Source organism: Leopardus geoffroyi, chromosome B1 (genome assembly GCF_018350155.1).
Source record: "Leopardus geoffroyi isolate Oge1 chromosome B1, O.geoffroyi_Oge1_pat1.0, whole genome shotgun sequence".
In the NCBI taxonomy this organism is placed as follows: domain Eukaryota; kingdom Metazoa; phylum Chordata; class Mammalia; order Carnivora; family Felidae; genus Leopardus; species Leopardus geoffroyi.
Window position 1 is genome coordinate 40,300,364 of NC_059327.1, and position 26,822 is coordinate 40,327,185.

Below are 26,822 nucleotides of genomic sequence, written 5' to 3' on the forward strand. Positions count from 1 at the left end.
GGACAGCAACCATCCCGGGACTGACAGACAGCCCCTGTCTCCACACTAGAGGAAGAAGTATTGGTGATTGTTTTACAATGGTGGAGAGTCACATACCATCTTGGAATTGGAAATATAAGGGGGAAAAAGCATCTTTGCTGACAAAGGAAAATTCACTGTAACTGCTATTTTAAATTATTTAATATAACAAATAAAACTGACCAGGGGCGCCTGGGTGCTCAATCAGATAAGCGTCCAACTCATCTCAGGTCATGATCTTGCAGTTTGTGAGTTCGAGCCCCACATCAGGCTCTGCACTGACAGCTCAGAACCTGGAGTGTGCTTCTCATTCTCTGTCTGTCTCCCTCCCTCCCTCTCTCTCTGCCCCTCCCCTGCTTGGGCTCTCTCAAAACTGAATATTAAAAAAAAAAAAATTAAAGAAGAAACAACTGACTAAAAGCACCTAGCAGCCACTCCTCTAGAAGTCATCTGTTATCCTAACTGAGGGACTGAGATTTATGACTCTTTTCCAGAGGCAGCAGGTACGGCTGTTGCTCCAGAGGGCTCTCTCCAGATGTCACTTCAATGCCCCAGGGCTCCTCAGCTCCTGCAGTCTCTTGGTCTCCCTACAATGATGGCCCTACCTTGGCTTGGTGCACTAGGCCCTCACCTTCTCATGATCTGGATCTCCAGGCACCACCGCTCTCGATTCCGGGGGCTGAGCTCCTGCCGGCACTGCTTGATAGCAATCTGCTCACCTGTTTCCTGCAGAGAGAATGTGCACAGGGACAAGATTAGCAGCACTAACATCCAAGCTCACCCACAAAGCCATGAGTCAAATCTAAATTTGTCTCCTTAGGGCCCAAAGCACGGATCACATCACCTCTGGGATCCCGAGGCCCACTTTGAGTATCCACTGATAGATGTCCCCAAGTCACTTGCCAGCCTGTTAGGCTGGCCTCCATACTTCCACCTCTCCCATGTTTCTCTCTCATTTCTACCCATCCAGAGTCTAAACCAAGGCCTTGTTTGGTTCCCAACTCCTCCATGAAACCTCTGCTGGCCATTCCTGCCGAAGAGATTTCTTTCTCACTCCTCTGAGACCCAAATGCTAGATGGAACCATATGAAATTGCTAATATTGACCATTTTGACCTACACAAATGGCATTTCCATATGATTTAACCTAACAGTTAATGCCACACTGCCGTCCTATTTCATGCAAGACTTTTGTGTCTCCAGGGGTGCCTAGGTGGCTCAGCGGGTTAAGCGCCAACTTTGGCTCAGGTCATGATCTCATGGTTCGTGAGTTCAAGCCCCCACGTCGGGCTCTGTGCTGACAGTTCAGAGCCTGGAGCCTGCTTTGGATTCTGTGTCTCCCTCTCTCTCTGCCCCTCCCTTGCTTGAGCTCTGTCTCTATCTCTCTCTCTCAAAAGTAAAATAAACATTAAAAAAAATTAAAAATAAAAAAGTCTTGTCTCTCCAGAGAAAAGGCAAGCCTAGCATAGTAGCTGGAACGCAGGATGATTCAATTCAGCATTTACTAACTCTGTGACCTTGGGCAGAGTACCTGGTCTGACTCAGTTTCCTCATCTGTAAAATGACAATACCTACGTCCACCTTTCAGCGCTACCATGAAGCTGAGCACCTAGCAGTGCCCAGCCCTTAGTAGGTGTTCAATAACACTACGAGGAGCAGACCTGTGTCTCTTATAAGTGCTCCTGGCATTTAAAATCCTCTGAACCTTGGCTCTACCCTGCCCTTCCCAGCCACTCTCCCAAGAGTGCTCCACCCGAGGCATCTGACACTGTAGCTGGATTAGACCACCTACCCAATCCTGTGCTTTTCTAGTCTATGTTCTTGCTCATGTGGGTGCCCAGGCACGATACAAGCCCACCTCAAGGGGCTCTTACCCGGCTCTCCAAACACGCAATTCCTTCACTGCACATACCAACCAAAGACTTATTTTCTGTAGAGTCATAGGGTTATTTTCTCTTTGTTAATTTATAGGCTTCTCCATCTTCATGCACTTTAACCTCTTCCAGGGAACTAGGACAATGCCCTCAGCTGGGGGTTTTGAATGGAAAAGAAGGCAAGCAATAAAATGTTTTTGAATAATTAACTGACTGCCGGAGTCCTGAGGATTAACTCATCCCTTTTCCTTGGTGCTCTAGGCAGCACCAAGGAGCCCCAGGGGACAACCTGAAAGGGGAGGCTAACCGGCTGACAGCAGCAGGGACAGCGGCTCTGGCCTCGGGTGCTCTCACCACCACAGGGGGGTCACCACTATACTGCTGTCACCTCCTCAGGCTGATATGGAGGCCTCCAGGATAGCTGAGGGACAGCAGGTGCCTCTGGCTATGCCTTTGGTGGCACCAGCCTGAAAGCCGGTCCCGATGTCAGTGAGCAAGCTGACTTACACCAGTATCCTGTGTGTTCTGTGTACCTGCAGGGAGAACCTCCCCAACAGCCTTAAGTACTGGGGGAGAGCCACAGCCTGCATGATGGCTACAGGAAATCCTTCAACAAGAAAGATTTTAGAACGGTAGCAAAATTCTACTATTTGCCCAACTGAAGGATATTCTAGAGGCCCTGACAGTCCATTTTGTCAGTTTTGCCATTTTATGAAAATGCATATTGAAAAGAACCGTAATTCTTGTAAGTGCAGCGATTCATATGACACTGAATGGGACTTAAGACACATGGAAAACTGTAGCAAGATCTCCTGGTGTGCACGTGGCTGTCCTTAGGGCAGCAGAACTGCATCGTGGCCACACATTTACCAAACTGGCAATGACCCTGGCGGGAACACAGGCCCACCCAGTAAGAAAACGAAAAATGGAAGTCTCCACACATGAGCAGAAATTGTTTAACCAAACCACTGAATCACTGATCATTAGATTAATCCCTAAAAGGGATTCAGAAATAAGGTTGAAGCATCTTCTGACTACAACACCTCCACAATACTCTCTGAAGTTGCTTCTGTCAAATGCCACTACTGCTGTGGTTAAGCTGTGTGTTGTGCAGTTACCTCACCTGCCTAGTTTTTTTTGTTTTTTTTTTTAACAGCGCTATTGAAATATAATTGACATACCACACAATTCATCCATTTAAAGTATGCAGTGTAACAGTTTGGGGTATGGTCAGAGTAGTACAACTAAAACCACAATCAATTTCATCCCCCAAGGAAATCTTATACCCATGAGCAGTCACTCTCCATTTTCCCCCAGCCCTTTGAGCAAGTACAACCACGAATCTACCTTTTATCTCTATAGATTTGCTTGCTCTGAACATTTCATATAAATGGTATCACACAATACGTGGTCTTTTGTGATGGCTTCTTTCACTTTGCAACAACAAACACTCCTTGGTGCCGCCCATGGTAGCAGACATGGATAACCAGATTCTGCTGTATTATTCACACGTTGCTATTAGACCCTGATCTTTGGTCTAGATCCCGAGGTACTCTGAAGAAGAGCTCACCTCTTTGAAAACTCGTAAATCCTATTGTTACTGAACAAATTAGTATAGTTGTACAAGTGCACTTGGGTAGAAATCCATCTAATACTTTTCATTAGTTAGGGAACATGTGAAAATTCCATTTTTTCAATCAACGTACAGACTGTATTATATCTCACAAAATGTTATACTCTCTACATCATGAACTTCCCGGCTTCTCTGTCTGTTCTCAAACTGATTTCAATTTATTTTCAAGTGTCACTTCCCCTTAGCATGGAGACTCAAACATTTTTGCCCAGTTCTACAGTAACTTCATCAACAGAAGTGCTGACATGCCATTAGAGATGCTTGATTCTGGTGATGTGGGATCCCCCTGGAAACTGAGAGTGGAATGCACCCCGGTTCTACAAATGATGGGCCAAATGTAAAACAAGGGAATAATGCTGAGGGAGTCCATTTAGCATGTAATGTTTTGATGGACAGTCTGATAAGTAACAGTTTAGTAGAAGATTTGCAATTCATGGTTTGTTACCACAGAATGACTCAGAGTTTAAATCAAGATATTTAAGGGAAGGGGCCAACATGGTGGAGAAGTAGGGGGATCCGAAGTTCCCTTGTCTGTCAAAAAAAGCAGTGTTGAGGCCAAAGGACTTTGAACTTCAAGAGTCCGGGTGGTGAAGTGACAGAGACGCTTCCAGGGACCCACTGGGACAACCTACCGGGCCATACGTGCGTGATTGTGAACTGGGAGAGATAAAATGAACAGAGGAGAGGGATCTCCTCCTGCAGAGAGACAAAGGGAAAAGAAAGAAAGGCTGGGGAAGCATAGGACTATATCTGGACAAGAGAAAACCATGGACCGGGACAGAGAGAACCCTAACTGCAGGGCTTTCGCTGGATGGGATGGGCTGCCCTGTTCGTGCGCCTCGGGAGGAGGGGAGCCAGCCCCAGGCTTGGTAACTAGTTCAGAGTGCAGTCCACAGTGGGAGAAAGTAATCCCCTCCCTAGAGTGCTGTGGGAAGCATATATCCGCTCAAAGGAGCAGCACTTCCCCAAAACTGGGGTGGATGGAATGGGAACCTTAAAGACATTGGGGTTTAACTCCCAGCTGGGAGCCAGGGAGTCATGGAGGTCGGTGGAGCAGGACAAACTGCCTCCTTTGCACCCCTGGCACAGTGAGGACGGCTGGAACAGTGCTTTGGGATACCAAGTCCGGGTAGGAGACATTGGGGTATCGCCATTTTTCTCCCACCACCACCAAGGCAGGGCTTCAGGGATTGGACAGCGGGACAGCAGTGGAGGCAGGATTCGCCTACACCAACACCCCTCCACGATGGGTAACTGCGTATCTACTGGAGATAGATGCTGTGGAACCAGATGGACCACTCCTCCAGGCCAGCACTGTTGCATTGCCTAGTTTAATTCTTGCACAATTCTTATTATATAGATATATTCTTCTTTCCTTTTCTCCTTCTTATCTCTTCCCTCCTCTAGTCTGGTTACTTTGGTTGTTGGTTTGTTTAAGCAGACATACTTAATCCATTCTCTTGATACATGTTCTACACCTCCTTCTTTATTTTCCTTTCTCTCACTCTGGATTAAGCTGTATAGTTTCTGTCTGGTCAATTTTTATTTTCTTTTTCCCCTGCCCCTGTCATTTCTCTCTTTGTATAGAATAAGACCTCTTTCATCAGCAACACCTCCACCCTGCTGTTTACTTGTAGCTGGTGTTTCTGTGTTTTTGTTTGTTTGTGTGTTTGCTTGTTTTTGTTCTGTTTTTGTTTATTTGTTTTCCTTTCCAGGGCTACTTCAATGAACAAATCAAAGCACACCTGGTGAAGGGTCCAAAACATCACTACGAGTAGGGTGATAAAGTAACCAAAGTCACAACAACAGAGGGCAAGTAACACTTTCCAAAAAACACCTCCTGAAGGGCCAGGCCCTGGACAGTGTATGACCCCTCTTTAATAAAGTAGTGCTCACAGGCGCAGGACACATAACAAGCTTTTAAAACTTATAAGGGACAGAAAACTAGTCAAAATGACGAAACGGAAGAATTCTCCTCAAAAGAAATTCCAGGAAGAAATGACAGCTAAAGAACTGATCAAAACAGATATAAACAATACAGCTGAACAAGAATTTAGAATAATAGTCATAAGATTAATCACTGGGCTTGAAAAAAGCATAGAAGACAGCAAAAATCTATTACTGCAGAGATCGAGGAACTAAAAAATAGTCATGATGAATTTGAAAATGCTATAAATGAGGTGCAAAATAAACTAGAGGTGGTGACAGTGAGGACTGAAGAGGCAGAGGGGAGATTAAGTGTAATAGAAGATAAAATTATGTAAAAAGATGAAGCTGAGAAAAAGAGAGATAAAAAATTCTGGACCACAAGGAGAGAATTAGAGAACTGAGTGATTCAATGAAATGGAACAATATCCATATCATGGGAGTGCCAGAAGAAGTGAGAGAAAAGGGATGAAGGTGTACTTGAACAAATTATAGATGAGAACTCCAATTTGGGGAAGGAAACAGACATTGATATCCAGGAGGCACAGAGAACTCTCTTCAGACGTAACTGAATTGATCTTCTACATGACATATCATAATGAAACTGACAAAATACAAAGAGAAAGAGAGAATTCTAAAAGTAGCTAGGGATAAACAGACCTTAACCTACAAGGGTAGACACATAAGGGGAGTAGCAGACCTATCTACTGAAAATTGACAGGCCAGGAGAGGCAGGAAATTTTCAATGTGCTGAATAGGAAAAACATGCAGCCAAGAATCCTTTATCCAGCAAGCCTGTCATTCAGAATAGAAGGAAGGATGAAGGTTTCCCAGACAAACAAAAATTGAAGGAATTCATCACCACTAAATCAGCCCTACAAGAGATCCTAAGGAGGACTCTATGAATGGAATGTTGCAAAGATCACAAAGGACCAGGGACATCACTACAAGCATAAAACCTACAGATAACACAATGACTCTTAATCCATATCTTTCAATAATAACGCTGAATGTAAATGGACTAAATGCTCTAATCAAAAGACAGAGGGTATCAGAATAGATTAAAAAAACAAAACAAAAAAAAAAAAACAAAAAACAAGACCCATCTATTTGCTGTCTACAAGAGACCCATTTTAGACCTGAAGACACCTTCGGATTGAAAGTGAGGGGATGGAGAACCAACTATCATGCTACTGGAAGTCAAAAGAAAGGTGGAATAGCCATACTTATGTAAGACAAACTAGATTTTAAACTAAAGATTTTAAACAAGAGATGAAGAAGGACATTATATCATAATTACAGGGTCTATCCATCAAGAAAAGCTAATAATTATAAATGTTTATACACCGTATTTGGAAGCACCAAAATATATAAAACAATCACAAACATAAGCAATCTTATTGGTAAGAATGTGGTAATTGCAGGAAAATTTAATACTCCATGTACAACAATGGACAGATCATCTAGACAGAAAGTAAATAAAGAAACAATGGCCCTGAATGATACACTGGACCAGATGGACTTGACAGATATATTTAGAACTTTGCATCTCAAAGCAGCAGAATACACATTCTTTTCGAGTGCACAGGGAACATTCTCCAAGATAGATCACATACATACTGGGTCACAAAACAGCCCTCAATAAATATAAAAGAATTGAGATCATACCATGCACACTTTCAGATCACAATGCTATGAAACCTGAAATCAACCAAAGGAAAAAGTTTGGAAAACCTCCCAATGCATGGAGGGTAAAGAACATCTTACTAAAGAACAAATGGGTCAACCAGGCAATTAAAGAAGAAATTAAAAAATATATGGAAACAAATGAAAATGAAAACACAACAGTCCAAACCCTTTGGGATGCAACAAAGGCAGTCCTAAGAGGAAAATATATTGCAATCCAGGCCTATCCAGGACTATCTCAAGAAACAAACAAAAAATCCCAAATACAAAATCTAATAGCACACCTAAAGGAACTAAGAAGCAGAACAACAAAGAAACCCCAAAGCCAGCAGAAGAAGAGAAATAATAAAGATCAGAGCAGAAATAAACAATATAAAATACAAAAAAAAACAAAAAACAAAAAAAACCAAACCCAAACCCAATAGAACAGATTAATGAAACTAAGAGTTGGTTTTTTGAAAAAATAAACAAAATTGATAAACCCCTAGCCAGACTTCTCAAAATGAAGAGAGGACCCAAATAGATAAAATCATGAATGAAAATGGATTTATTACAACCAATCCCTCAGAAATACAAGCAATTATCAGAGAATACTATGAAAAGTTATATGCCAACAAACTGGACAACCTGAAAGAAATGGACAAATTCCCAGACACCCACACACTACCAAAAGTCAAACAGGAAGAAATAGAAAATTTGAACAGACCCGTAACTAGTGAAGAAATGGAATCAGTTATCAAAAATCTCCCAACAAATAAGAGTTCTGGGTCGATGGCTTCCCAGGGGAATTCTACCAGACATTTAAAGCGGAGTTAATACCTGTCTTTCTCAAGCTGTTCCAAAAAATAGAAATGGAAAGAAAACTTCCAGACTCATTATATGAAGCCAGCATTACCTTGATTCCCAAACCAGACAGAGACCCCACAAAAAAGGAGAACTATAGGCCAATATCCCTGATGAATATGGATGTAAAAGTTCTCAACAAGATATTAGCAAATAAAATTCAACAGCATATAAAAAGAATTATTCACCATGATCAAGTGGGATCCATTTCTGGGCTGCAGGGCAATATTCACAAATCAATCAATGTGATACATCACATTAATACAAGAAAGAATAAGAACCATATGATCCTGTCAATAGATGAAGAAAACACATTTGACAAAATACAACATCCTTTTTTAATAAAAACCCTCAAGAAAGTCAGGATAGAAGGAACATACTTAAATATCATAAAACCCATATATGAAAAGCTCACAGCTAATATCATCCTCAATGGGGAAAAACTGAGAGCTCTCCCCCTGAGATCAGGAGCACGACAGGGATGTCCAGTTTCACCACTGTTGTTTAACATAGTGTTGGAAGTCCTAGACTCAGCAGTCAGACAACAAATGAAATAAAAGACATCAAAATTGGCAAAGAAGAAATCAAACTTTCACTTTTCGCAGACAACATGATACTCTACATGGAAAACCCAAAAGACTTCACCAAAAGACCACTAGAACTGATATACGAATTCAGCAAAGTCACAGGGTACAAAATCAATGTACACAAATCGGTTGCATTTTTATACACCAATAATGAAGCAACAGAAAGAGAAATAAACTGATCCCATTTACAACTGCACCAAGGAACCATAAAATACCTAGGAATAAACCTAACCAAATATGTAAAAAATCTGTATGCTGAAAACAATGGAAAATTTATGAAGGAAATTGAAGAAGACACAAAGAAATGGAAAAACATTCCATGCTCATAGGTTGGAAGAATAAATATTGTTAAAATGTCAATACTACTCAAAGCAATCTACACATTCAATGCAATCCCAATCAAAATTGCACCAGCATTCTTCTCAAAGCTAGAACAAACCTAAAATTTCTATGGAACCACAAAAGACCCCGAATAGCTAAAGTAATATTGAAGAAAACCAAAGCTGTAGGCATCACAATCCCAGACTTTAGCCTCTACAACAAAGCTGTAATCATCAAGACAGTATGGTACTGGGACAAAAACAGACACATAGACCAATGGAATAGAATAGAGAACCCAGAATTGAACCTACAAATGTATGGCCAACTAATTTTTGACAAAGCAGGAAAGAGTATCCAATGGAAAAAAGACAGTCTTTTTAGCAAATGGTGCTGGGAGAACTGGACAGCAACATGCAGAAGAATGAAACTAGACCAGTTTCTTACACCATACGCAAAAATAAACTCAAAATGGATGAAAAACCTAAATGTGAGACAGGAAACCATCAAAACCCTAGAGGAGAAATCAGGCAACAACCTCTTTGACCTCAGTCACAGGAATTTCTTGCTCAACATATCTCCAAAGGCAAGAGAATTAAAAGCAAAAATGAACTATTGGGACCTCATCAATATAAAAAGTTTCTGCACTGCAAAGGGAACAATCAGCAAAACTAAAAGGCAACCGACGGAATGGGAAAAGACATTTATTTGCAAATGACATATCAGATAAAGGGTTAGTATCCAAAATCTACAAAGAACTTATCAAACTCAACACACAAAAAACAAACAATCCAGTGAAGAAATGGGCAGAGGACATGAATAGACACTTCTCCAAAGAAGGCATCCAGATGGCCAACAGACACACGAATAGATGCTCAATGTCACTCATCATCAGGAAAATACAAATCAAAACCACGCTGAGATACCACCTCACACCAGTCAGAGTGGCTAAAATGAACAACTCAGGAAACAACAGATGCTGGTGAGGGTGTGGAAAAATGGGAACCCTCTTGCACTGTTGGTGGGAATGCAAACTTGTGCAACTGCTCTGGAAAACAGTGTGGAGGTTCCTCAAAAAATTAAAAATATATCTACCCTATGACCCAGCAATAACACTGCTAGCAATTCACCCAAGGGATACAGGAGTGCTGATTCATAAGGATACATGTACCCCAATGTTTATAGCAGCGCTTTCAACAATAGCCAAATTATGGAAAGAGCCTAAGTGTCCATCAACTGATGAATGGATAAAGAAGATGTGGTTTATGTATACAATGGAATACTACGTGGCAATGAGAAAGAATGAAATCATGCCATTTGCAGCAACATGGATGGAAATGGAAGATATTATGCTGAGTGAAATAAGTCAGTTAGAAAAGGGCAGATATCACATGTTTTCACTCATATGTGGATCTTGAGAAACTTAACAGAAGACCATGGGGGAAGAGAAGGGGAAAAAAATAGTTACAAACAGAGGGAGGCAAACCATAAAAGACTATTAAATACAGAGAACAAACTGAGAATGGATGGCGGGGGTGGGGAGGGAAAATGGGTGATGGGCATTGAGGAGGGCATTTGTTGGGATGAGCATTGGGTGTTGTATGTAAGCAATGAACCATGGCAATCTACCCCAAAAACCAAGAACACAGTTTACATACTGTATATTAGCCAATTTGATAATAAATTATATTAAAAATAAATAATGAATAATTCAAGATATTTAAAGATCTGTACCTATATTAACTTCAACATACAGAGCAACATGTTAGTTTAAAAAAAAAAAATTTAACGTTTATTTATTTTTGAGAGACAGAGACAGAGTGTGAGTGGGGGAGGGGCAGAGAGAGAGGGAGACACAGAATCCGACACACAGAGCCCGATGCAGGGCTCAAACTCACAAACTGTGTGAGATCATGACCTGAGCTGAAGTTGGACACTTAACTGACTGAGCCACCCAGGCACTACTATTAACAAATTGCCACGAACTTAGTTTTTTTACTGCTACTATCAACAAAATGCCATGGACTTAGCAGCTTAATACAACATAGATTTATTTCCTTACACTTCTGGAGGTCACAAGTCTGGCACACATCTCACTGGGCTGAAATCTAGATGTCAGCAGGGTTGTGCTCTTTTCTGGAAGCTTTAGGGGAGAATAAATTTCCTTGACCTTTCTAGCTTCTAGAAGTTGCCTGCATTACTTGGCTCCTGGCCCCTCCCTCCATCCTCAAAGCCAGCAAGGACCAGTTGACTCTATCACATTGCATCACTTTGCCACTGACTCTCCTGCCTCTCTCTTCCACTTTTAAGCCCCCTGTGATTACACTGGGATGACCTAGATAATCCAGGATAATTTTCCGATATCACGTCAGCCCATCAGCAACCTTAATTCCCCTTTGCCATGGTAACTTACCATATTCACAGGTCCAGGGGATTAGGACACAGACATCTTTGGGAGGGGTTATTCTGCCTACCACAAACAGTATGCTTCCTTCATAAAACTGATAAATATATCAAACCCCAAAGGCAGATTAAGTGATTTAGAAAACATTTCAGGTAACCTATCTATACATTGGATAATTGTACATAACTGCAGTCTTCTGTTCAACACAAACATTGGAACTAACACACAACTGTCACCTGACCCGACCCAGAGTCCAGAAATAGATTTTGATATTGAAGACTGATATTAAAGATTGAAGATTTGATTTGACATTGGCCTCAACATCCTAATTCAAACTAGACAGTGAACTTAGCAATATGAATACTGAACACATTGTGGAATAATTGGGCATAGAGAGCAGAATGCAGTTTCTATTTGTGGACAGCTCAGTTTAGTCCTATGATGGCAGGGGAAATCCTAACTTCCTAGGCTTGGGAATGTCCCATACAGACACAGACACACTTAAACTTTCTTACACAGTGGCCCTCTAAGCAGTATTCTAAAACATTCCAGTTTTCTATGCGTTATACTTCATTTGAGACAAAAAAAGACTGACTTTCTGTTGCTAAGAACATACCTGTTCTAGAAAGCAAAATTCAACTCAACAGTTTAGAAACAGACTAAAAATACTATTTTTGAAACCCTGGGAAGCTTGTTCTTCACTAGCAATGGAACTCAAAGAGCAGTGGATGACTATCTTTATTTGGGTTGGAGCTTTCTAGAGTCTTAGCTCAGTCCTGTGGAAAACCAGACTTGGCCCAAACCATGTCAGCATCCACCTTCTGGTAAATGGATTCCTCAGGGCAAAATTTAAAATTGATTAGTATTTTGAGAAAATGGAGAAAGGTGTCAACAGTGTTACCCATGTTGAATGCAGTTTATTATGAAGGTCGCTCAAGTCTGTGAATCTTGTGCACATGGAAACATAAAACGTGGCAGAATGGGGTGTAGGATGAAGTGAAGGGGAGGAAAGCACTTCCTCAGATGGCTGAGAGCTATCAAAAGGTGTGACAGTACAAGTGAGCTGAAGGCCAGTCTATACAGGAGCTGGCCCAGCTTCCCAAAGTTAGCCTTCTTCTCATGACTAGGGGAACTCACAGGAAGCCAAAGGGTACGTTCAAACCCTTAGCTCAGAAAGGTGCCTCTTGTTACCATGGCAACCATCCAACAGGCCATTGTGGTAAGAGGAGGTAATCAGTAATAACCAACTCATTCCTTCTCAGGCCCTGCCCTCCAAGATGAATGCTTCAGAAAGAAAGTACAAAGCTAGGCCTAGAGAGATCCTAGGGACAGAACCCAGGCCTGAGAGTTAAAAGGTCTGGCTGCAGCTTCAGCCCTGACTCAACCATGCTGACCCATCTATGCTGAGAAGGTTCTGAGTTCAACCCATTCCCTTTGGTGTAAACACCCAACGGACATAGTGGCCTCCAAACTCACCCACAGGGGCCTGAGGGGTGAGACAAGTCAAGGTGTAATTCCCTCATCCTTCACCTGGTAAATGTGTAACACTGAGTCCATTACTTAAGCTTCTAGGTCTTTATCCATAAGAAGAGGACTCTATCCCTCAGTCAAAACAAGATGGAGTGTCTGATACAGACTGAGCCTTAAGTCAATTAAGTAGCATGATTTCCAGGGCGCCTGGGTGGCTCAGTCAGTTAAGCAACTGACTTCGGCTCAGGTCATGATCTCACGGTTCATGGGTTCGAGCCCCACATCGGGCTCTGTGCTGACAGCTCAGAGCCTGGAGCCTGCTTCAGATTCTGTGTCTCCCTCTCTCTCTGCCCCTCCCCCACTTGTGCTCTGTCTCTCTCTCTCTCTCAAAAATAAATAAAATGTAAAAAAAAATTAAAAAAAAAAGTAGCATGATTTCCTTTCTCTGGTCCCATGTAGATGTTACTCTACCTATTTGATTTGTCTTCTTTTCAGACTATTCCAGTCTATCTCCTTCAAGATTCTGCTCAAGTTCCATTTCCTCAAGAAGCCTTCCCTCTTCCCTGAGCATTCAAGAGATAATATGGATAAAGCATCTAGCACAGCTGGCACAGGACACTCTCAATAAATAGCAGCCACTTTTTCTACACAACTTGGTGCTTATATTTAGACTCCTTTAGTATATTGCTAAGTATTCACTTTACCTCCTCCATAAGAGCATAAGCACACTGAAGACAAGGTCATTTTTTTTTTCCCCTGATGGAGCTTAGGTCACTGCTCCATAAATTCTTAGTGAACTCACTGAAGTCTTTAAGACTTCAATACACACACATAGGGGCACCTGGGTGGCTCAGGTGGTTGAGCATCCAACATCGGCTCGGGTCATGATCTCGCTGTTTGTGGGTTTGAGCCCTGAGTTGGGCTGCCTACTGTCAGTGCGGAGCCCACTTCCAATCCTCTGTCCTCTCTCTGTGCCCCTCCACCACGCTCTGTCTCTCTCTCAAAAATAAACTTAAAAAAACAAAAACACACACATAAGCTGAAGTGAGTTTAATCTTGTCCAGTGAGGAGACAAGTAAAAGGCAGTACTACTTCATAAACGTGGTAATAACACCTTACCTTTTATATCTTTATAACAGCCAGTGCGTACATTACCTCATGTCATCTTCACAGGCATCCTTTGGGACCCCAGGTAGCACTTCCCAGTCTCTTTCCCAGCAACATGCACAGATAATATATTTACAAGGCACCCTGGGACATTCCCAGATGCTTCCAGAGAGCAGCTGCCCTATTTCATGCCCAGACACACTGAGAGCCAAAGAGCTCAATATCTTAGCATCCTCAAAAATCCATGGGGGGAAGTTGTGGCCCAAAGTCATGAAGCCAGCAAGTAACAGAGCCAGGACTGGAACCCAGGTATGTGTGACTGGGAGTCATGTGGCTTTTCCCCTTTAGTCCCAGAAGTGCTACAGGCTCAGGTCATTCCAGTCATCTCTTTTTCTTCTTCCTCTGTATTTAACAAAGGTCTTATTGAAAATATCAGCCTCTCTAGACTACTGATAAATGGTTTGTGCTGACCCTCGAGCTGAGGCTCAAGGAGTATAGAGACAGCAAGGACTGCCAACGCCCATGCTTGGTGACAAAATCCAAAAACTCAGGGAAACAAGGGTAGGAATATTTGATATACTGCCCTTCCTCACTAAGAAATAATTCATCTTAGAGTTCTCTGTTAAACAAGAAAGTTTTATGCATGTTGTCCTCCAAAGGAGGGTTTTCTCCTGTAGTATTTCAAAATGGTTTAGACTGATTGTAGAGAACTGACAATGTCCTTAGGCTTGGATCACCCACCATGGCAAAGCCACAAGCCACAGCGGAGAAGGCAGGAGACCGGGAACTGAATAGATGTAGGTTCAGATTCAGCTCCTTCATTTACTAGCTTAGGCTCTTTAGGTGAATGACCTAACCTCTTTGTGCTTCAATTTTCTCAGTAATAAACAGGAATAAAGACAACAGTTCTTGGGGCACCTGCTGGCTCAGTCACAGGAGCATGCAACTCTTGATCTCGGGGTCATGAATTCAAGCCCACGTTGTGTGTAGAGATTACTTAAATAAATAAACTTTAGAAAAAAAAGAGCAACAGTTCTACCTTTAGGGCTATTATGTGGACAGGAGATAAAGCATGTAAAATGCCTAGACCAATGCTACCACAGGGTAAGTTCTCGATAAATGATGGGTCTGAGTATTAGGCATCACATATGTGACTAGGGATACCAACAGACTCTTTTATGCAATTTCTCTTGTGATAAACTAAAAAGTCTCTCTTTTATACACAAGATAAAGTATACAGAGTATGCGGAAACATACATGGCTGCAAAGTGTAATCACTATACCAGACTGGAGTTAAATATCAAAACCACCCTACCCAGAGGCTTTCTTCGAGAGGCTCTGAACACAGGGGCAGCCACCAGAGAACACACTATTCATGGTCATCAACTAAAGAGCCTCCTGAGCGCCCACAGCAGCCTTAAGGATTTCCCCACCCGAGGATCCATGCAGGAGGGTGATGGAGAGCTTCCAGGATGGAGCCAGGCTCACTACGTATTTGTGAGAGTGGACTCCTCCTACCCCCTTGGCCCTCGCTTGCTATTCCACCGATAAGTCCTGCCGACTTTACCCATCACACAGCTCTCAGATCTGCCCACTTCTCTCCATCTCCACCATCATCAGCCCAGTCCAATCTCTCACCTGGACTCCTCCAAAAGCCCCCTAATTGGTGTCCCCACGTGACAGGGTAGTGCCGGTAGTGTCCTGGGACAAGCTCTTCTGAGGGCGGATTGTTAAATATTAAGGAATTCAGTGAGACCTGCTTATTAAGTTGTCAGTGGCTTGAAACAAGTCACAGCGGGGGTAGTTACCCTGTGGAAACTGGTAAACACTACGAATTGGGACGTTTTTCTCAGAGAGCCGATGTCCCAGCACACCACTGCCTGGGCCCCTTCCAGTCAGAGTGGAGCCCCTCCAACAGCTTCCTGGTGCCCTTCAGATAAAAACAAAAGCACATCTCACTGTCACCATCTACACCCCAGCCTCCCTTGCACCTGGCTCCCCTTGTCCTCCCTTCTGGTCATGCTGGTCTTTCAGTCCCACCTGCTAGCCTAGATCTGCCCCCTTCACAGGGGTTCTGAATAGGCTGCTCCCTCTGCCTGGGTCCCTCCTCCCACTTTCTCAGCCCAGCTAACTTCTACCAATAACTCAAGTCTCTGCTTAAGCACCACTTCCTTGAAGAAGCCTACCCCAACCTCCTGACGGATCCCACCCCCTGGTATAAGGTATCACTGCTCTGGGCCCCTCTCCCATGTCACACCTATGAGAGTCGGGAGTTTACATTTATAATTATTGATTAATGGCTCTTTCCCTTTTCCAAAAAGATCTTCACAGAAAGTGAATTATTTTATGCACCCCAAACATGTATAATGTAAAGAAATTGCTATGGGGGAACTGAAAGAAAGCCACAGCCAGACAGGGTCCTGGCTGACCAGGAACTTAGAGCCTTGACAAGACACATTCCTACACACAGACGAAGAGGCAGTGTATGAAGCATGCCAAGTGGAGCTGAAGGCATTCAATGGAAGAACTAATTTCCACTGCATGAATAAATCTGCGGCAAGTTTATGGAGGAGGTGGTCTGGAGCTGATCCTGGAGGAATGGCCAGAATTATGTACAGCTGTCCAGGAGACAGAGGCCTATTCCAGAGAGGGCTCAGCCAACCACCTTGTTGGGAGCCAATAAGAGGAGGTGATGCTACAAAGACAGGGTAAGGCCAGACTGTGAAGAGGCCTCAAACAGCAGACTGGGGAGTTTGGCTTTGGCTTTTATAAAACAAAGAACAATAAAAATAAATTTAAAAAGAACAACCATCAACAAAATGAAAAGGCAACCTAGGGAGAAGATATTTGCCAATGATATATTCAATAAGGGACGAATATCCAAAATGTAAAAAGAACTTACACAAGTCAACATCAAAAAGCTTAATAATTCCGTTAAAAAATGGGCAGAAGACAGGTGAAAACATTTTTCCGAAGAAGACATACAGATGACCCACAGAAGCATGAAAAGATGTTCAACATCACTCATCATCAGGGAAATGCAAATCAAAACCACAATGAGATAGCATCTTACACCTGTCAGAATGGCTAACATCAAAAAGACAATAAATAACAGGTGCTGACAAAGATGTGGAAAAAGGGAACCCTCATGCACTGTTGGTAGGAATGTAAATTGGTACAGCCACAGCGGAAAACAGTAGGAAGGTTCCTCAAAAACTTAAAAATAGAAATACTATTATGATCCAGTAATTTTACTGCTATGTATTTAATCAAAGGAAACAAAACACTAATTTGAAAACACTAAAAATGCACCCCTGTGTTTATTGCAGAATTATTTACAACAGCCAACACAGTGAAGCAACCCAAGTTTCCATCAATAGAGGAATGGATAAAGAATATTACTCAGCCATAAAAAGAATGAAATCTTGCCATTCATGACAATGTGGATGGATGTAAAGGGTATTATGCTAAGTGAAGCAAGTTAGAAGAAAGAAAGGTCGTACGATTTCACTTCATGTGGAATCTAAACAAAACGAATAAACAAAAAAAGGAGAAACAGACTCATAAACACAGAAAACTGGTGGGTGCCAGAGGGGAAGGAGTTGGGGGATGGGTGAAATAGGTGAAGGGGAGTAAGAGATACAAACTTTCAGTTGTACAATAAATCTTGGGGATGAAAAGTACAGCATTGTATATATATATATATATATATATATATATATATATATATATATACATAGTCAATAATACTGTGATAACATTGTTTGGTGACAGATGGTAACTATATTTATCATGGTGAGCACTGTATAATGTACAGAATCACCAAATCACTATGTTGTACACCTAAAACTATTATAACAATGTATGCCAACTATACTTCAATTAAACATTAAGTAAAAATGAAAAACAAATTAATTTTTTGAACAGGGGAAGGAACTTGAAAGTAGTAATCTTAGAAGACTAATCCATACACATACACACACATTTACACATTTTCAGGCCCATATCTATAAAGCCAGGAACAAATTCCAACTGACAATAGCTTTCCAAACTCATGGAGCAGATGGAGGCCATTTTGAGCTAGAGATGACAGACACATGGCGCATCTGGACAGAACTCCTTTCGAGGGAAACCAAACGTCTCTAGGTCAGCTGCTGCGAGATACTTGCTGTAGTCAAGAATCCAAAAGCCTTGGCCTGTCTAGAGCAGCCCAGCCCAGGTATCTGTGGGCCACAGAACAGTCTGAGTCTTCTGTTGTAATGTTAAGTCCGTAGCTATACTCAGACCAGAATATATTTGAGCCAGTTGTGATTCTTTTTTATTCTTTTTTTTAAATTTATTTTTGAGAGAGAAAGAGTACAAGCGGGGGAGGGGCAGCGAGGGAGAGGGAGACACAGAACCCAAAGCAGGCCCCAGGCTCTGAGCTGTCAGCACAGAGCCCAATGCAGGGCTCAAACTTGTGAACCATGAGATCATGACCTGAGCTGAAGTTGGATGCTTAACCAGACTGAGCCATGCAGGCGCACCAAGCCAGTTGTGTTTCTAAGGCCCCCTCAGCCAGAGGGTTTGCTGGAATTCTGGTTTCCTAGTTGAGTGTGGAAATTACCACCTACAGAACTGTACTCTGCCCTCCAGCTCCGACCCCCCACATTCCTCCACGGGTCGTTTCATCCACTCAGAGCTGATAGGACTCAGGCAGGGTTTAGAATGTCTTCCAACTACTGATAAAGGAGGGTGGCTGTCTGGAATGATGCTCTGACATGGCTGGCCAGTAGCCTTGAGGACCCCCACTCCCACCCCCCCCCCCCCCCCCGCACTGGCTGCCACAGCAGGCTCCTGGGAAGTGGTGCACAATTTGCCATTCCTTTGGTCCAAAAAAGTGCTCCGCAGCCCCTGATCAAAAAGCAGGTGCCCTCCTTCAAGGACTTCAGAGGTCTGATTTTGGGGTCAGGAAGCTAATTTTAGCTACTTGGTTAAGCTTTTGGTTAAGCTTTGGTTAAACTTTTCTGATATTAACTTTATAGCACTCTCAGATAATTTTTCAGGAGGTCACGCACATATCACGCATGGTACAGACAGGGGCCTATGGAGGCATGCTGCAGGTTCCAAATGCCCCGCTTAGGTAGATTATGGATTATATTATCCAATTTCAATAAAATGACTCTCCTAAAATGGACAAATGGCTAAAGAAATTCCTGTAGTGAACTTTATTTAGTACATGTAACATCAGCATAAGCAAACAGGAATATGGAAGAACTAACACTTCTATGAGAAACTAATTTCAGACACATAAGGAGTAAAAACGATAAGGATCGAATCAGATCTAAAAAGAAATTAGTCCAGGGGCGCCTGGGTGGCTCAGTTGGTTAGGTGTCCGACTTCGGCTCAGGTCATGATCTCACAGTTCATGAGTTTGAGCCCCGCGTCAGGCTCTGTGCTGACAGCTCAGAGCCTGGAGCCTGCTTTGGATTCTGTGTCTCCCTCTCTGCCCCTCCCCTGCTCATGCTCTGTCTCTCTCTGTCTCAAAAATAAATAAAACATTTAAAAAAATTTTTTTTAAGAAATTAGTCCAAATAATTCAAAATTATAAAAATTGTTTGAATTATGGATTTTCCTCCACTATCTCTAATGGTAATTCTTTCATATGGATCTGTATACTGTGTGCTGTGCAGTACTGCAAATACTGGGAAGATGTCATAATTGATACATATTTAAAATGTTTTTAAATTAATTTTTTAGGGGCGCCTGGGTGGCTCAGTCAGTTAAGCGTCTGACTTCGGCTCAGGTCATAATTTCACGGTTCATGGGTTCGAGCCCCGCGTAGGGCTCTGTGCTGACAGCTCAGAGCCTGGAGCCTGTTTCAGATTCTGTGTCTCCCTCTCTCTCTCTGCCCCTCCCCCACTCATGCTCTGTCTCCCTGTGTCTCAAAAATAAAATAAAAACATTAAAAAAATTTTTCTAATTAATTTTTTAAACACTTAAGTATATTTCACTATGCTCATCCTTTAAATTTTTCTATTTTTTTCTATTTTTGTATGTTTTAGAACACGTAATATATTAGTATACAACATATCAGTACATGACAGTATAATGGCAACCCAGATCCTAATTTAAAATATATATAATTGAGGGGCGCCTGGGTGGCTCAGTCGGTTAAGCATCCCACTTCAGGGGTTCCAACCTCACCTCCAGCTCTGTGCTGACAGCTCAGAGCCCAGAGCCTGCTTGGGATTCTGTGTCTCTCTCTCTGCCCCTCCCCCACTGGTGCTGTCTCTCTCTCTCTCTCTCTCTCTCTCTCTCTCTCAAAAACAAATATTAAAAAACAATAATAATAAAATAAAATATATATAATTGGAGGTGAAAACTTAAAATGTTTACTATTTATTTCGGGGGCATAGCCAGTAAAGCTTGGAGACCACTTAGAGTCAGCTCAGCAGCCCTGAAGCCCCTTCCCAGTTCCCCTTTCTCACTCAACAAGTCTATAACCAAAGGTGAGCCCCATTCTCCCACCCAGCACAGTGTTGGGGAGAGGCAATTTGAGGGGAGCCTGTCTTCCCCAGCTCCTACCCCTGGTCGCCCTTGGTTCTTCCCAGCTCCAGAGCCCTCACCTGATTGTGCCATCGAATGACGTTTCCAAATCCCCCTGTCCCAAGTCGTTCTTTCATCTCCCAGGCCCCACATGTCTGGGTTGGCAGCGAAGGTGACCAGCTCATACTGAGGATGTGCTAACTCTGTAAGCAATTTGGTGTGGGGGATAAAAGATTAAAGTTAAGAAAAAATGTAACTCAAAGAGAGGGAGAAGGTAAGAGATACCCTTGCCCTTCAATAAGAGAGAAGAAAAAAACGAGCTGGTTTTCATTTATAAATAAACCATGTTGTCTAGCTTATTTCGGGGTTTTGGTGGCAAACTTGTTTTTCTCACCCTTCCCCCTCCCCCCACCTGGGCTGTTGTAAAAGGAGACAGGCAGGAAAGTCACTGGAAAGAGAGAATACTCCGCCCCCCCCCCCCCCCCCCCACCTCGAAAGGGCATCCCAGCCTGGACTCCAGCAAGGGGCGCCCTGCCCCGCGCGCATTCTGTTTAGGGTGGCTGGGACAGAATCTGTTGCTGAGTTTCCCCATGGTCATGGTCACGTGTTGTCTTCACTCAGTCCAAATGAATCACGGCTCTCTCCCAAAGCCACCCACCTCGAAGCGGCCACCTGTACCCACCCCGCCCAGGGCTGCTCTGGACCTCCCAAGTCCAACCCGCACAAGAGAAAGGCTTCTACGACCGGAAAACCCCGACTTTTAAACTCGACAGAAGTTTCTTCAGCAGCCTCAAGTGAAGAGGGAGGTGCCAGCTCGCCGTTGCAGAGGAGACGCAGGGTCTGCAGGTGGCACCAGGGGTCCCCGCGGCCGCCCAAGGGACTCACCTGTCGTCAGGGACGCAGGGCAGGGGAGCCGCTCCCCGGGGCGGGGGAGGCGGGGCTGAGGTGAAAAAACCGGGGGCTATGGCACCTCCCCAAAGACATTAAAATGCGGGAATCTTAAACCTCCCAGCCCAGCGCGACTTCCTCAAACACTTCCTGCTCTGATGTCACAGAGCACGTGGGCCGCGGCCCGCCCTTAAAGGCGCCGCGGGGGGCGCCAGCCTAGGCCACGCCCCTTGCCCGCGGTCCTAGGCCACGCCACCGGGCAGGACCCCGGGTCCCTGACCCAGGTGATTCAAGGGGGGCAGCATATGGCTTCTAGACGGCCCCGGTCGGACTTAGACAGGCATTGCTCCTTGAGATAAAAGCGGCCCTGAGATGAACCCGAATACGCCCGCGCCCTCTTTAGACAGTGACTTTAACCTGAAGCGGTTTCTGGGACTGGGGAGATGGGGATTTCCTCACTGGAGCCCTCCTGGGGTGAACTTGACACGCTTCCTAGACTTCTAACTAGGTGGAATTTCCCGCGCCCCCGCCAGGATTGATTTAGAGAGTGTTTACAAGAATTGCCGCGGACCTCCTCTCCTCAGGCTGCATCCCCCTTATCTGGAGGATTTTTGGCTCAGTATCGAGAATGATAAATCGCAGCTGTACTCCCTGGAAATGACAGCCCCCCCCCCCCCCACCCGCTTAAGAAAAAAATAAAGAAAAAGGGGGAAAAATCTAGTAGTGTTCACACGAAACTGCAGTTTCAGCCGCAGTGATGTAGGGAAATTGCGAGAGAAACTCGCAGCTCTGAGGTTTATGGTTCAACTCCTACCTACTTGACATAAAATAAGGTCTTTGCTATTGAGTTTCTTGGTTCTGTGGAATTATATTATCACACAAAGGTGTGTGTGTTGGTTTACTCAAGCAGAAAAAAATTAAAGGAAACATGAAGATAATAGCTCACATTTATAGAGTGCTTACCAAGGGCCAGGCACTGTCTAAACTGTACCTAGAATTCGTCGTTCAGTCCTCGAGGCAATCCTACAAATTGGACAGTAACTGCATTATTGTTAACCCCATTACATGGAAGAGAAAACTGATGCAGGGAGAGGAAAATATGTCAAAGTCACAGGCCAGTAAGTGGATGAACTGATATTCCAACCCAAGCAGCTAGTTCTTGGGCCCAAGCTTTTACTATTTGGTTAAAAGGGGCATACTAAGAAATTCAAAAGGAGGTAAACTGGATTTTGAATCCTAATACGCTGTTATTGACTACTTTGAGGTTTTAGGGCCAATTACTGAACCACTCCAAGCGTGGGGTAGTAACCACTCTTCTTTAAAACGTGGACAACATTAGGTTGAATCACATGAAATTGTCGTTTTCTTTAATGAAACAAAAACAGTTGTGGGGCGCCTGGATTGCTCAGTTGGTTAAGCGCCTGACTCTGGTTTCAGCTCAGGTCCTGATCTTGGGGTTTGTGAGTTTGAGCGTGGTGTCGGGCTCCATGGCTGCTTGGGATTCTCTCTCTCCCTTTCTCTCTGCCCCTCCCCAACTCTTTGTCTCTCTCAAAATAACTTTATATTTTTTAATTTTTTAATGTTTATTTATTTTTGAGAGAGAGAGAGACAGAGTGCAAACAAGGGAGGGACACAGAGAGAGGGAGGGAGACACAGAATCCGAAGCAGGCTCCAGGCTCCAAGCTGTCAGCACAGAGCCCCATGCAGGGCTCAAACTCACCATGAGATTATGACCTGAGGGGAAGTCGGACACTCAACTGACTGAGCCACCCATGCCCCCTCAAAATAAACTATACATTTTTTAAAATTTATTTTTGAGAGAGAGACAGAGCACAAGTGGGGGCGGGGGTGGGGGGGGCAGAGAGAGAGGAAGACACAGACTCCAAAGCAGGCTCTAGGCTCTGAGCTGTCAGCACAGAGCCGACCTGGGGCCGGAACTCAAAAGCCGTGAGATCATGACCTGAGCCGAAGTCGGATGCTTAACCGACTGAGCCACCCAGGCGCCCCAAAATAAATAAACTTTAAAACAAACAAACAAACAGGGATGCCTGGGTGGCTCAGCCGGTTTAGTGTCTGACTTCGGCTCAGATAGTGATCTCACTGTCCAGTCTGTGAGTTCGAGCACTGCATTGGGCTCTGTGCTGACAGCTCTGAGCCTGAAGCCTACTTTGGATTCTCTGTCTCACTCCCTCCCTCTGCCCTTCCCCCACTCACGTTCTGTCTTTCTCTCTCAAAAATAAACATAAAAAATTCAAATAAACAACCAAACAAAAAACAAAAACAGTTGAAACAGCAACAAACATAAGTGGTTTCATCCAGTTCAGCCTAAGAGTCACTGGAGGACAAGAGGGCACACAAGTCAGAGAAAGGAATCAGCAGGGTTATTGTAGACAGAGGAGTTCATGGCCATAGTTATGCCTGACACAGAGGACACTCGTGTCTGCACATACATCAACCCAAACAGATGAGATGGGTCATTGGTACCCAGGGCCACCTGGTATTTCTCAATTTACCCTATCCTCACTGCTAATTAGCACATTCAGTTTCAAAGCAAGAAGAGAAATAGACATAAGTAAATAGCTGTAAAGTATTCTAAGTACAATATAAGTTTTTATTTAATACATAAAACATTTATTGAACACCTATATACGCTGGCTCTATGTAAAGTCTATTTCCTATATGACATCATAAAATAATTTCTCTTCTGTCCTGTCACTTCTGCAAATCACTGTCTATGAGAAACTTTGCAGATCCACAGATCTGCAAAAATTTATTCTGCATCATTATAATTTAAGAGTTCTGGGGTTCCCTGGCTGGCTCAGTCAGTGGAGCATGTGACTCTTGATCTCAGGGCTGTGAGTTTGGGCCCCACATTGGGTATAGAGATTACATAATAACAAAATCCTTAAAAAAAAAAAAAAAAAAAAAAAAAGAGTTCTCAGTTGCTAAGCTCAAAATAACTTGGTTTTCAACTGAACGTATATCTCTCTGGTAAGATCACATATATTTAGATTTTTAAAAATTTGATGATGGCCCAGAAAGGGGCCTCCAGATTTTATCATATCCCATGATATTTATCATCTTAAGCCCCATTTTCCCTCCAGATAAGACACGTCCACTGCCTACGTCTGTTCTCTATCCTGCTCTAGAGAGACGTGAGCAAACTGTTTAAAAAAATATTTTCAGATGCAGCAAAAAAAAATACTCCTTTTTCTTCCTGCTTTGGGGCTTAATGCTCTTTTAGCAGTGACTATAAGGTAATCAGGAAACACTGAGCAGCCTGAGTGCTTCACACAGTCCCCGGGCACCACCAACACAGGGAATATAAGCAACGTAACTCTCATCAGAGGCACCCAGAATCTTATTAAGGACATAAGACCCACGGAGACCCATCAAGTGGTGAGTAATTAGGACCAGGCAATAAAAAAAAATCTGTGCTAATTTGTTCTGCTGTGGAGGCAGTACACAGTACTAGTGATAAGGATAAATTTTCTAAGGGGTTTATTTTAAAATAAATTCTTCTTCCGAGGGTAAGTCAGAGATAACTATCTTCTTACGCAGTCTTTTTGTGTCATCAGATGAGAAAACTCTGCTCTCTCACCTGATAGCAGCCAGGCAAAGCAGTACTGAGCTCTTTTGAATGAGGAAAGAATTGTTCTCTGAACAATCTGGAAGCTGAGTCATAATAAGAGAAGCCAGCTTAACAGATAGGAAGGTAACAAAACAGACCACTCGGAATAAGAAGGATTTCCCTCGCACCCCAGAGAGTCAGCTGTGGTTCAGTGATTTCAGCAACTCTCATTATCTTTCCAAGTTTGTTTTACCCCAGCCCTGCAGAGAGAAGACTCTGCAAGTCAGGACTTGCTCCTTCAACAAACAAAAATTCTGCCAGAAGAGTTGGAAAACTCGTTAGTTGGAAGACATGAAGGAACGGCTTTTCTTCCAGGGGAGTTGGGAGATGGGGATGGGCTGATGGAGACTGAGGGTGAACAGGAGCATCAGCCAGGACCCCTCAGGGATCAGCGCTGAGCTAGCTGCAGAAGAAGGAAAAAGAAAACGTGGCTAACTTCCATCTCTGTGAATGAGAGCTGGGCCAATAGTGAAACTTTAGAGAAGCAGACCCTGCGGGGCCACGTGCCTCAAATCTTGCATGAAGCACTGAAAGCTGAGGATTTAGGGCACTGAGTCACCCTTTCTGGAGAAAGATAGCTTGAGGGAGGAAAACACTTTGCATGTTCCCCTCATTTTTACACACACATATTTTTATTCCAGTAAATCAAACTAAAGAGAAAGAAGTAACTAAAGGACAGCTGCCCACCCCTTGGCAATGATGGCAGGGAGACCGTGAATATGGGCTGGCTGTATGTGTTTCCTGGCAGATATGTTTCTTCTTTCACTTTTGTTCTGAGCTTTTACTCCATGGAAGCAGAGATTTTGTTCACTGCTACATTCCCAACTCCTGTACATGGTAGAGATGTGACTCAATATAAATTTACTGGCTGACTGACTGAATGAATGAATGAAAGAATCAGCCAATGTGAAGATACTGTATACTTTAGTACTTGGTTATACATGGCATCTGGAGTCTGAGAGACACGGGTTCTTTTTTTTGTTTTTAATGTTTATTTATTTTTGAGAGAGAGAGAGCACGTGTGAGATGGAGGAGGGGCAGAAAGAAGAAGACAGAGGATCCAAAGCGGGCTCCACAATGACAGCGGAGAGCCCGATATGGGGCTCTAACTCATGAACTGTGAAATCGTGACCTGAGCCGAAGTCAAGACACTTAACCGACTGAGCCACCTAGATGCCCCTGAGAGACATAGGTTCTAATGGTAGCTCTGCATTTTCTTGGCTTTGAAGACTCAGGCAGTTTATTAAACCTTACTGCACCTCCGTTTTCTCATCTGTAAAATGGGGGCTGATAAAATTTACTCCCCATGGTTCTAAGGTATAAATGAGATTATACAAAGTGTCTAATATAGAGCTTGGTGCTTATTAAGCCCTCTGAGTCGTAGTTATTAATGCTATTATTTTTTAAATGCAATAATCCCAAAGTCAGCTGAGGTCCCTGTGTTCTGTGGTTCAAAATGAAAGGGTTTCAAACCCCCCTCTGCCCCTTACAGTGAAAGCTTTCCAGTCCTTGCACCTTTCGCATCTCTCCATAAATTTGGTATAAGAGGTGGTGGTGTGTGATGGTGGGTGATGTGGGTGGCATGTTTCTTAGTTAACCTCAGATTCTGAGCTCCTACTTTTGCAAAATTCTTAATCACCCTTTTAAAATAGGTCCTCAGGACGCCTGGGTGGCTCAGTCAGCTAAGTGTCTGACTTTGGCTCAGGTCATGATCTCATGGTTAGTGAATTCAAGCCCCGCATTGGGCTCTGCAAGGACAGTGTGGAGCTTGCTTTGGATTCTTTCTCCACTCCTTCCCCAGCTCTCAAAATAAATAAACTTTAACCTGGGTGGCTCAGTCAGTTAAGCATCCGACTTTGGTTCAGGTCATGATCTTGTGGTTGCTGGTTTCCAGCCGAGTGTTGGGCTCT

At 43.4% G+C, this 26,822-nt stretch overlaps 1 protein-coding gene across 3 annotated transcripts in view; it reads right to left on the reverse strand.

Annotated features, from left to right (window-relative positions):
* IKBKB (inhibitor of nuclear factor kappa B kinase subunit beta) overlaps nt 1-21,446 on the reverse strand; it is a 74,273-nt gene extending 52,827 nt beyond the window's left edge. For 2 of the 3 annotated variants that reach the window (XM_045459144.1, XM_045459137.1), the window contains exons 1-3: nt 21,279-21,446; nt 20,474-20,596; nt 650-744 (exon numbers count right to left, since the gene is read on the reverse strand). In XM_045459144.1, coding sequence (XP_045315100.1) covers nt 650-744; nt 20,474-20,578 — 200 coding nt within the window. In that variant the 5' untranslated portion in view covers nt 20,579-20,596; nt 21,279-21,446. Of the gene's footprint in view, nt 1-649; nt 745-1,891; nt 2,046-20,473; nt 20,597-21,278 lie in introns of those variants that run through there. The other variant, XM_045459154.1, reaches the window with a different exon arrangement.
* Nucleotides 21,447-26,822: the final 5,376 nt, after the last annotated feature.